Source organism: Oryx dammah, unplaced genomic scaffold, assembly GCF_014754425.2.
Source record: "Oryx dammah isolate SB20612 unplaced genomic scaffold, SCBI_Odam_1.1 HiC_scaffold_27, whole genome shotgun sequence".
NCBI lineage: Eukaryota > Metazoa > Chordata > Mammalia > Artiodactyla > Bovidae > Oryx > Oryx dammah.
The window spans coordinates 51097262-51110354 of record NW_024070211.1 but is presented as its reverse complement, the minus strand read 5'-3'; the positions used below and the strand labels follow the sequence as shown (position 1 = coordinate 51110354).

The following is a 13093-nucleotide window of genomic DNA, read 5'->3' as shown; positions in this document are numbered from 1 at the left end:
AGTCTGCCACGACTGAAGCGACTTAGCAGCAGCAGCAGCAGCAGCAGCAGCAGCAGTTCTAAATCTCAAATCTCACTCGAATCTGTCCATTTCTCAGCTTCTTCAGCCACTACCATTTCTTACCAGGGTGACTGAAATAATTCTCCCAAGTAGGTCTCCGCTTTCAAATTACTTCCTTTCAATAGTCTCCACACAGTGTCCAAACAATGAAAAACGAATTAAGATTATGTGAAACTGGAACTTCCCTAGTGTTCCAGTGGCTAAGACTATCTGTTCCCAATAGAGGGGCCCAGGATTTGATCCCGGTTCAGGGAACTGGAATCCCACATGCCTAAACTAAAAGATCCTGCATCAGCAACTAAGACTCAGTGCAGTCAAATACATATTTTTAAAAGATTATGGAAAAGACTCTGATGCTGGGAAGGATTGGGGGCAGGAGGAGAAGGGGACGACAGAGGATGAGATGGCTGGATGGTATCACAGACTCGATGGATGTGAGTCTGAGTGAACTGCGGGAGTTGGTGATGGACAGGGAGGCCTGGAGTGCTGCGATTCATGGGGTCGCAAAGAGTCAGACAAGACTGAGCGACTGAACTGAACTGAACTGATGTAAACTCTCATTTAAAACTGACATCTCCTGACCTTCAAGTAAAAGGCCTGCCCCAGCAGCTGCCCTCCTCTCCAGACTCTTGTCTCACCTCTCTCTGGAGATTTTTTTGGTCCCTTCAATGAATCTGGCATTTTGTGCCTCAGGGCCCATTCTGCCTGAAGAAGGTCTTATGAAGTCTGTTTAAGAAGCAGCTTTTAGGACTTCTCTTGTGGTCCAGTAGCTAAGATCCTATGCTACCACTGTAGCAGCCTGGGTTCAATCCCTCATCAGAGAACTAGGTTCCGCCTGCTGCAACTAAAGATCCCATTTGCTGCAGCACAGTCAAATAAATATTTGACTAGTCTTTCCTACTTAGCAAGCACTAAATAAATACTATGACTTAGATGATTCAGTCCTAACTTTAATTGACTTTATGATACATTTTCAGTTTTTAATCAAGCATGTATAAATTAAAATTTAATCTATTTTCCTAAATGATGCAGATTCTAATAACTTTCTCCTGTTTTTTTAGAAATTTAATACTGGAAAATTTAATTCCAATCTGGTGTGATAGAAAGGGCAAAGAAGGCATTTGAACCCAGGTGGACTTGAGCTCAAATCCCCACATGTGATAATTAGGTAACTGAAAAATTGCTTAACCTGAGACTCAGTTTGAGGAAATCTACAAAATGAAAGAAATACAATCATCCTTCAGTATCTGTGAAAGATTGATTCCAGGAGAATTGAGAATAGTAAAATCTGCAGATGGCTTAGTCCCCTATAAAAAATATAATATTTTCATATAACAAACCTACGCACAGCCTTCAATGTACTTTAAACCATAAGATTTCTTATAAGACCTAATACAATCGTCGAAACACAAATTCTGCTTTTGGAAAATTTCTGGAATTTTTTTCAAATATTTTCCATCTGCTGTTGGTTGTATCCATGGATGCAGAACCAGTGGATAACAGAGAGCCAACTGTATTCAATTTGCAGAGTTGTAAAGATTAAATGAAACAGCATGAATAAAAGGGTCAAATATAATTCTCAACTCATGTGTGCCCTTCAGTCAGTCAATTCAGTCACTCAGTCGTGTCTGACTTTTTACGACCCCATGGACTGCAGCACACCAGGCCTCCCTATCCATCACCAACTCCCAGAGTTTGTTAAGACTCATGTCCATTGAGTTGGTGATGCCATCCAACCATCTCATCCTCTGTCATCCCTTTCTCCTCCTACCTTCAATCTTTCCCAGAATCAGTCTTTTCAAATGAGTCGGTTCTTCACATCAGGTGGCCAAAGTATTGGAGTTTCAGCTTCACCATCAGTCCTTCCAATGAATATTCAGGACTGATTTCCTTTAGGATGGACTGGTTGGATCTCCTTACTGTCGAAGGGACTCTCAAGAGTCTCCTCCAACACCACAGTTCAAAAGCATCAATTCTTCGGTGCTCAGCTTTCTTTACTGTCCAACTCTCACATCCATACATGACTACTAGAAAAACCATAGCATTGACTAGATGGACCTTTGTTGGCAAAGTAATGTCTCTGATTTTTAATATGCTCTCTTGGTTGGTTATAACTTTTCTTCCAAGGACCACACGTCTTTTAATTTCATAGCTGCAATTACCATCTGCAGTGATTTTGGAGCCCCCCAAAATAAAGTCTGTCACTGTTTCCACTGTTTCCCCATCTATTTGCCATGAAGTGATGGGACCAAATGTCATGATCTTAGTTTTCTGAATGTTGAGTTGTAAGCCAATTTTTTCACTCTCCTCTTTCATCAAGAGACATTTTAGTTCTTCTTCACTTTCTGCTATAACAGTGGTGTCATCTGTATACATGAGGTTATTGAAATTTCTCCTGGCAATCTTTAACTTGTGCTTCATCCAGCCCAGCATCTCATGATGTACTCTGCATATAAGTTAAATAAGCAGGGTAACAGTATACAGCCTTGACATACTCTTTTCCCTATTTGGAATAAGTCTGTTGTTCCATGTCCAGTTCTAACTTTTGCCTCCTAACCTGTATACAGATTTCTCAAGACACAGGTCAGGTTGTCTGGTATTCCCATCTCTTTAAGAATTTTCCATAGTTTGTTGTGATCCACACAGTTAAAGGCTTTGGCATAGTCAATAAAGCAGATGTTTTTCTGGAACTCTCTTGCTTTTTCAATGATCCAACTGATGTTGACAATTTGATCTCTGGTTCTTCTGCCTTTTCTAAATCTAGCTTGAACATCTGGAAGTTGATCACGTACTGTTGAAGCCTGGCTTGGAGAATTTTGAGCATCACTTTGCTAGCATGTGAGATGAATGCAATTGTGTGGTAGTTTGAACATTCTTTGGCATTGTCTTTCTTTGGGATTGGAGTGAATACACCTTTTCCAGTCCTGTGGCCACTGCTGAGTTTTCCAAATTTGCTGGCATATTGAGTGCAGCACTTTGACAGCATCATCTTTTAGGATTTGTAATAGCTTCCATTAGCTTTGTTTGTAGTGATGCTTCCTTAGGTCCACTTGACTTTGCATTCCAGGATGTCTGGCTCTAGGTGAGTGATCACACCATCGTGATTATCTGGGTCATGAAGATCTTTTTTGTACAGTTCTTCTGTGTATTCTTGCCACCTCTTCTTAATATCTTTTGCTTCTGTTAAAGTCCATACCATTTCTGTGCTTTATTGTGTCCATCTTTGCATGAAGTATTCCCTTGGTATCCCTAATTTGGGCCCTTAGTAAACTATATTCTTCCTCTTTTAATTAACATCTTATATATCTCTGAATAGACATCTTCACAGGCAATATTTTTATATAAACACACACCTATTCACATACGATAAAGATCTTCAAAAATTCAACAGATACTTAGATACAATGTTGCATGCTGTTTGGGACAGGGGAGCAAAGCCTAAGTAATTAAATCTCTTACAAATTTGATGATATAAATGGCCTCAGCCACTGGCCATTGTAGTTATTCTATTTCTGGGAATAAAGGAGACAGGTTTATTTGCAGTATCCCATGCTTAATCATTAGTATTAAATGAATTAGGACCAGAACTAATCACAGAAGCAAATAGCTGATTACTGCTGTTTTGTTGAAGAAGTAATTGATGTTCACACAGGTTAAAGCAGCCAAAAAGGCCCCTAAATAAATGGCACAGCTCTTTTTTTCCCTTCATAGCTTGTTTTCAATGGTCTTTAGTCTGTGATTACTTAAATATTCATTTATTTCAGAAGCCTTTTTGTGCAAATCCCAATTAAAAAACTAATCACGTTCTTAATAAATTGGGCTAACAACTTCTTTCAAAAGAAGAAACAAGTAAATTGCAATGTTTTCATTTCTAAAATTTGATTTCCTGTGACTGTATAGGCAGTGAATTTAGTTAAAACCAGGAAGCCTCATAAATTTCCTCATAGTGGTTGATTAATAGAGGAAGATGTATCTGTGACACGGAGAATCTTTGTTTGTTCAATAATACTGTCTTCTAATTTTTTCCACATATATTTTCCACTCATTTGTTTACTCAGTATGACTAGAGTGCCTCTACAACTTACAATTGTATCTGTAATTGGTGACCCACTTGCATTTTACCATCTGGCTAGAAATATTGGTATAATTAGCACATATCTTTCTTTTGGCCTTTCAAAGGGGTATTACAATCACTAAATTTAAATTCCAGTGGTGAACCACAGAGGGCGGAATCCTTTCGACTAATTATAAAACAATCCCTTTTTTTTGCTTATTCTGAAAGTTGACCACAGCATGGAGTTGGCATGGAATCTAAATGTGAGATATTATTCATTTGATGCTGAACACATTTGCACCCACCCTTGCACATTAGAGATATTCTTGAACAGTTCATACTCCTAGAGCAGGATTCAGTAGTTGTGACAAGGCACTGTATGGCCTGCAAAGCTTAAAAAATGTAATAACTGGCCCTTTATAGAAAAATTTTGTTGACATTTTTCTGCATGATCTAGACAGTCTAGATATAAATGAAATAATTTGTACCAGTATGAGCTGAAAGGAAATGACTACAAAATATATAAAGAAATATCATTGATAGAAATTAATAATTAATAGAAAGAGGTGCAGTAAGAGAACAAAATTTTTAGAATGACACCTAGAGAGTAGCTCAGACGGTAAAGCATCTGCCTACAATGTGGGAGACCCGGGTTCGATCCCTGGGTTGGGAAGATCCTCTGAAGGAGGAAATGGCAACCCACTCCAGTACTCTTGCCTGGAAAATCCCATGGATGGAGGAGCCTGGTAGGCTACAATCTATGGGGTAGCAAAGAGTCAGACATGACTGAGCGACTTCACCTCACCTCACCTCTAACTAAGAAAGATAACATGAATCCAGAAAGTTCAGGTGAGGAGGTAATACAGAAAGGGAGAATATGATCATCAATTTACTTAGTTTTTTTTTTTTTACTTAGTTTTACATCAGCTTACATTTGAGGATACTTATATCCAAATAAAGATAACACATGTAACTTCAGTGACTAGGAGGAAAAGGGGCTAAAGAGAAAAACTAGGGAGTGGCTGTGTGTCAGAAAAAGAAGATATGGAACCTGAAGGTGCTCACACAACTGAAAAAGAAGTTCCAAATTTTTATCAATACCTCCTTCCTACGAATTGTCACGTCTGCACATCATTTCTCTCATCACATTTCTTATTTCTTACATGGTGATTTTACTCATCTCTATGCAACACAGTGCACTGCCATACATTGACATTTTCCAAAAGTATTATTATGTAGAAGAAGTGAATAACCCTTCTTGTTTTCAAATTCATGTGCTTTATCCAACAGACTGGGTCTAATAAACATAGCTGTATTAGAAAATGAGTTCAAAGACGATGTGGGTCAAAGACTAGAGACTCCAGGCAAGGAGGTTAGCATTTAGGAATAACGAAGTTAGAAGTACTTTAAAGCAAAAGACAACCACAAATGTTAAAAAAATGCTTTTTAATTTGTAACCAAAAGGACCATTAAGTTGATGTAATTTTTTTTTTACTAGAGTATTCAAAACAATTGTAGGCAATATGCCTTAAACAACATGATTACTGAATAAAAGTTGAGATGGACGGCAGTTGTAATTTGTGTGAAACTTATACTTGAGTTTAAAGTTTTTTAAACTTTCATAAAATTATAAACTAATAATAATTCCCCAAATTGGAAGTCAGATAACTTACTTTAATACAATTCAAAATTAAAGTACAATTGCTTACACAACAATGAATAAGGACAAGTTTCCAAGTCAGACGTCAAACTGAAAATTCAAATATAAACAGAGGAAATGTAAACAGTTATAAAATATCAAGAGTTATAAATGTTACTTACTTACAGAAAGGCTATTCAAAGTTTGGTCTATGAATGATTTGTGACTCATTCAAAATGAAAGAAAGAACTTGTGCCAGAATGGAAATCTATTATGTCACTAATCAGCTATTTTTTCACAAGACTTTCTTGATAAAGGAAGCAGTGTGCTGATTTATATTCTGGCACAGGTGCCTTATCTCATTACAACCTGGAGAACAGGTCCTGCTTACTTTCTTTAAAGTGCCATGATAATTTTACTGCTCAGAGTTAGGTTAATTTTAGTGTGGGGGAAAAATGTTGAACTGACACATGATTGTCAGCTACACCTCTTCCATTTTTAATCCCATTGATCCAAAGATCCTAACTAAAAAGCAAATTATACTTTATAAACTCATCACAATATAACATTAATCTTCAGATGATTACTGACATCTATTCACCTCTGAGGGGAAATCCATATTCCCACTTCAATGACACATATCAACCGTTTTGATTAACACTTGCTTTCAATCCTGCGGGAAGAAAGTATGAATCATTTTATAATTATCGAGAAAAAAATTTAGTAAGTAATAGTTATTTGTGAATAAGTTCCTCTAAAAATTGGTTTATTCTCATATATCAATCAAAGAAAATTTTAAGTTCATCTGTATGAAAAAATTGAACTTTTATACTGTTTGGGTAACAACTAGTTGCTTTACAATGAAAATTGGTAGGGAAAAATGTATGGAAATTTATAACCCTGTGTATTCTATTAACTAAGGGGAAGCAGATAAACTATTTTAAGATTCCTCAGAATAAAAGTAAACTTGCATAAAATATTTTTTAAGAAACAGTTTATAATTCAAAATTCAAACATTGCTTGATTTTTAGTATGGCATAGTTCCTCTGGAAATTAAAAAATATAATATGGTCTTTTGTAAAAGTAATAATTTGCTCTTTCTCCAATGACTTACTAAACTTTACCTGCATTAGCTTAATACTGAAGACAAATAAATGGACAACCAATAATTCAGAAAAATCTCATCAGTTTTAGATATACAGAAGTCTGCAGTGACTAGTTTACTGAACCGATAACTACTTCTTAAGGAAGTTAAATGTATATTTACATGTCTTAAGATGAGAGCTTCTTCAACACCTGAGCTGAGTGCAATATACTGGAGGGAAGAATCTCTAACAGAAAGTTGTTTAAGGACTTATTTCATCTATCTATACATATATACATACATCTATACAAACACATTTACACATATACACACACACAAGCAGAAATAACTTTTCCTTCAAGAAATGTTGAAGATGTAATAGGAATTCTCCATTTATCTAAATAAAGCAATCTGATGGTTATTTAAAAGTTTTTAAGTTATTTGGAATCTCACAAAATTTCAAGAAGTTTTTCTAGGATAACATATAATTCAAAGGGAAAAAATTAAAGGATTTCTTTTGACAAAACCAAATTTCTTTTGACACAGTATCATGGTTGCAAAGTTATAGTTACCTTAATTTGATAACATGAGTTTAAATAGTCTCCAGGTGGAAAGTCATCAAAGATTACCCAATAGGAGTCAATCCCCACCCCCTTAGGACTGGACATAGTCACCGCCTCCCATAATTCTGCTGTCCTTGGACTATTACTTGCAGTGGCCTCAGTGAAACACCATTAAAGGCCACTCTGCTGAGCCTTGTCACACACTAGGAAGAGTTGTTCACAACTCTAAAAGAGCTTGATGTCACCCTGTTCTATGATCACATTCACCTTGCTGCAGCTGACTGGCATTGTGCTAGCAGTCCTACTGTGCTATGATATGTTTTATGCATACTTTTACAACTCTGAATGATTGGCTTATACTCCAAGACTCAGAAGATACTTAAAAATTCTGCAAGTTGTGTAAGTCTGTCAGTACTTTCTTATACATTCAATATATTTCATTGACTGAAAATAGAGAACATTCAGTTTCAACTAAGTATCTTCTACTCTAGAGAATCTGGAGGATGAAAACCCTCTACACTTGTACAGCTTCTATTCTCCATCTTTCAGATCTTGTTAAATCTGAAGTATGGTGAGAGTGGGCAAAAGACATTTGAGTTAAAAATGATGCCATGCTCTTCTTTTCTCTGTTTTAACTTGTATACTGCTGCTGCTAAGTCGCTTCAGTCGTGTCTGACTCTGTGCAACCCCAGAGACGCCAGCCCACTAGGCTCCCCCATCCCTGGGAATCTCCAGGCAAGAACACTGGAGTGGGTTGCCATTTCCTTCTCCAATGCCTTGTAAGTGAAAGTGAAGTTGCTTAGTCGTGTCTGATCCTCAGCGACCCCAGGGACTGGAGCCTTCCAGGCTCCTCTGTCCATGGGATTTTCCAGGCATGACTACTGGAGTGGGGTGCCATTGCCTTCTATAGAATATCCCTAATCCAGTTTCTAACCCCTCCTCTGCTCTGGTTAAAGGACCTGTCTCATATAACAGATCATATGTAATGCAGTTTCAAAATACCCATGATTGAGAAGCATTTTCAAGTGTTAAATATCTCAAGCATCTATAGAATAGCTATATTTTTATTTAAACTTGAAACTGTTATCCTAAACAAAATTCTTTCAATAGAGGCATGGTATAGGGCTTACCTTGGAGAATCTATTAAATTCAAATGTCTTCATTTTGTTTAGTTTACATCAACCATAATATAACCCAAATCACTTTTTTCCTGATATGGAAGACATTCTGATAAATTCATTTGAACCCAAACTCTTTCATTAACATGTAAACTCACAAGTACAATTTTATTTTTGTTATATATTTAAATATTTTTTGAAGAGTTGATATCTCAGGATAGGGAATGAAATTGTGCTAGTCACTACTAATTTAGCATTCAAACATTTCCCTAAATTCTTCAATGCAAAAGTGCATTTACAATATAAACATGCCATATATGAAGCTACAAACCACAATCTCACACTGGAGTGGATTTCAGATTCCAAACTCAGTTCAAATGGGGTGAGGAGGAAAGTGCTAACAGAGCAAATCAGACACAAGCTCGTGGGGGCTGGGCAGCGAGTCGTCAAAGCGGAATCTCTTGGATACCGTGCTGCTGTCCTCCGGGATATTCTCTTTGTCTTCCCGGTCACTGCAGGTGCCATTACAAGAGGGCCTGTGAGTCCTGTCCTCAGAGGACCTTACTGGATGATCCTGACTTTGAGAGGAACTGGAGGTTTCTTCAGGGTGAAACAAGTTTCCAAAGTCCCACTGCTGTAGCCAAGAATGAGAGAGGCAGATTTCGGCTGTCGGTCTTTTCCTTTGAACGAAAGCACCGAGAAAAGATTGAGATCTAAAAATCGGGTTGGAAATGTCTGTAGTTCAGTACATTATAGGCTTTTAAAAATTTATTCTGAAAATAATACACACTCATAGTACAGGATGGAATAAGAAGAAGAAGAGTGGAACACCTACAGTTTAAGTCTGACATGTACTGAAAATTCAATTTATTATGAAGCTTACAGACAGGACTATTTAGTCAAAACACTTGAGAACATATTTTAGCCTTGCAAATAAAAATCAGTAAAATTATAAAGACTCTTGGGTTTATAAACCCTTTGAAGGAAAATACATGTAAGTAAATTATAATCTCTATTATTAATTACTTTATTCTTAAAAAGTAGTAACAGTTAAATCTTGAAAACAGAGACTACTCTTCAAAGATGTTTATCTAATATTTTTAATTTTTAAATTTTGTTTTCTCTTGTGAAAGCACCATGGTCAAATGTCACGATATTTCAGAAAGAAAGAAAACCTCAACCTTAACATAACCACCATTACCATTAGAACGTAGGTTTCCTTAGTCTTTGTTTTTATGTTCCATTTTTATGATTATAAAAAAATTAAGGTGCTCATTACAGAAATTTTAGAATCTAAGTGAAAAATATTTAAGAAAACTAACCAGTTTAAAACCATAAACACATAGAATAATCACTATTTCTATTAAATAACCATCTATGAATGGTAGCCTGCCAGGCTCCTCTGTCCACAGGATTTTCCAGGCAAGAATACTGGAGTGGGTTGCCATGTCCTCCTCCAGGGGATCTTCCTGACCCAGGGATCGAACCACGACTCTTATGCCTCCTGCACTGGCAGGCAGGTTCTTTACCAAGAGCACTACCTGGGAAGCCCAAAATAGAGCTAGTCAGTGTTTGTTAAGACTTGCATTAAGTGTAGGTTTTCTACTTAAGCAAATAAGGAAAGTGAATCCTCCAGGAGATTAAGTAACTGTCAGAGAGAGAAGACTTGACAAGTAACAAAACCAGGGTCCCAGCCCAAGACAGTATATCACAGCTTCTGAGTTACATGCAGCCAAGGCATTTTAAGGTAAATAGGGCTGATCTGGAGGTTTCCCAGGTGGCTCAGCAGTAAAGAATTCACCAGCAATGCAGGAGACGTGGGTTCCATCCCTGGGTTGGGAAGATCCCCTGGAGGAGGAAATGGCAATTCACTCCAGTATTCCTGCCTGGAAAATTCCATAGACAGAGGAGCCTGGTGGGCTACAGTCCATAGGGTTGCAATGAGTCAGACACGACTGAGCAACTGGGTACACACATTCAGGACTTATCCAGGTAAAGAAAAGGACCTGGTCAGCTTTTTCTTTTCCTGCTTTGAAGTCGCCAACGAGTGAGGTAAGAGTTTTAAGACATACTTTCAAGTACCTTCTTTAGTAGGCAAAGAGTATCTGGCCCTTAAAAATTTGACAATCAGTATTTGAACTTATTATACAACTATGGTTATTTCACTATAAATAATTCATAACAAAATCTCATCATAACCAGCCATGTATATTATAAATCTCTGGTGTGTGTGTTCAGTTGCTCAGCTGTGCCTGACTCTTTGTGACCCCATAGACTACAGCCCACCAGGCTCCTCTGTCCATGGAATTTTCCAGAATACTGGAGGGGGTTGCCATTTCTTCCTCCATGGGATCTTCCTGACCCAGGGAATGAACCCGCATCTCCTGTGCCGCATGCCTTGCAGTGGATTCTTCACTGCTGAGCCATCAGTTCTACTACAATCGTTTTAAGGAATTTCAGAGGACAGTAGCAGGTTGACAGAGACAAACCAAAGTTCTCTTCATTTCAAGATTTCCTGTTATATATTTTATATTTCCTATGTTTGAAGTTATGGATCTGTCATTTAATGATCTCTCATAGCACCTCTCTTCCCATTTTACCTGAAACTTGAGAGAGCATACATCTAATAATTCTATACTGTTTTATAATGTATCTTTCTTAATAGTCATATGTAATTTATTTTGTAATAGTATCTAAGTAAATTAATATTACTTACTCTGGATTTTTTACTAAAAGGCTCTGGATGAAGTCTGTGGCCAGCTGTGAAACTGATGAAAAAGTTTCTTCCGAATAATCTACATTAACTTGAGAAATATTGAGGTATGTTTCCTGATTATCTTCTCCCACAAATGGGGATGTGTGAGTTAACAACATATATGCTATTACACCAACATTCCTGAAAAAACAAATAACTCAGAAGATGGGAACTTAAAATGTGTGTTAATCTTAAAACATGTATATAAAGTAAAATTGATTCTCGACATATTCCTGTCCTCAAATCTTGCACAGTTAAACTACAGATTTTAAACTGCTTTTCAAAGTTCCCACAGTATACTATTAAAGCTGAAATAATTACGCTGTCTCAAAGTTTGCCTCACAGAAAAAGACTGAGGGAATACACATGTATGTTATATAAAAATAATGTATTAAATATGTATCATTATATCTACAGTCTGCCCTTCACACAGATACCTGTTTATCAAGTACACAAAGCTGTCCTGAGTGGCATTTCCCAAATGGTGTTCAATGACACAGTAATGATCTGTGAGACAGAAATAGGATTCCATACAAACAAAGGCTGCAGGTTTGGTAAAGCACAGTATTGGGCAGACAGACTTCTTTTTAATTGCAAAACTTTTAGAACCATAAATATGTTAATGACAACTCCTGTGTTCAGGAACCAGAAAAAGACAATACATATATAGCACCTATTTCACCCACTTATTTAACCATAGGACCCTTTTTTCTTAGCAAATCCATTTCATCCCCCTACATGGCAAACTAAACTCTTTCTCTTGGTCTGATGGAGTCAGTCTGCCACTGTGGTCTCAAGTAAATTCTGGTATCAATGCCATCTCTACCCTATAATATTCTCTCTGTGTCAACCATATAAACTCACAATACCCAAGAAATATACTCTTATAAAACTAAACTTTTAAATGGATCTAATCTCATTTTTCTATTGAGTAAATATCTTCCCAGTTCTAGACCTAGATCATATGTCTCCCGTCTGGTGCTTGTCTGCTCTTCCTTCATGGTTATTAAATAGTATTCTATCTTTATTATAGAACATATAACATAGTACTGTGACTATTTTGTTGTTTTACTGGAAGGAGTCTTCCTCCAGGAAAGGGATTTTCCTGTTTATTCCTGTACTTTGGCTCAGAGCCAAAGTGTTATTAAAAAGAATGAACAGGTAAATGTTTTCCTGTGGCATAATAATGATACTCAAATAAAATCTTTTAAAGATAGCTTTACTATTTACATTTTGAACCAAAGAACCACAGCATATGTACTAACCAGCTCTTAATAAACGAATACAGCTAACTAACAAAATCTTACCACATATCTGTTGCTGTGGTAATGGGATCGTAGTTCAGGATTTCTGGAGCTGAAAGAGAAAATAAAATTCAAACTCAATACTGACAAATCTAAAAACATGAATTACCAATATATCAGTAGAAATTTAGCACAGTATTTATTATCCTGTGATTGGACATTTAGATATACCTAATGTTGAGAAAATTATATAACCAGATGGTTCAAAAGCACCAATTATATTCTGGGAGTAACCAGTAGTTATGCAGTATTTTTTTAAAAAACGATTAAGATTAACCTCAGAAAAAGCAACTATGAAGAAGTAAAATGTTAGAAGCTAAATTCTTTTTACAATTTTAGTTTTATTACTCTGTTAGGAATTAGTTTGAGTTATTTTATTAGAATGATTTCAGTTTTTCTTCTCAGGGTAAATGGACTCATATGCATTCAAAAAATGACACTATGAACAAACCAGCTTCCTGGAAGTGTTTTAGATTTTCAAATAGATTAAATATCCCTTTTAAACTATGTAAAACC

The 13093-nt window shown here is 36.5% G+C and overlaps 1 protein-coding gene across 1 annotated transcript in view; it reads right to left on the bottom strand.

Moving 5' to 3' along the window:
* Positions 1 to 5543: 5543 nt before the first annotated feature.
* STK17B (serine/threonine kinase 17b) overlaps positions 5544 to 13093 on the bottom strand; it is a 30006-nt gene continuing 22456 nt past the window's right edge. Inside the window, exons 6-8 of the mRNA XM_040228891.1 lie at positions 12581 to 12629; positions 11235 to 11414; positions 5544 to 9198 (exon numbers count right to left, since the gene is read on the bottom strand). Coding sequence (XP_040084825.1) covers positions 8916 to 9198; positions 11235 to 11414; positions 12581 to 12629 — 512 coding nt within the window. The 3' untranslated portion in view covers positions 5544 to 8915. The remainder of the gene's footprint in view (positions 9199 to 11234; positions 11415 to 12580; positions 12630 to 13093) is intronic.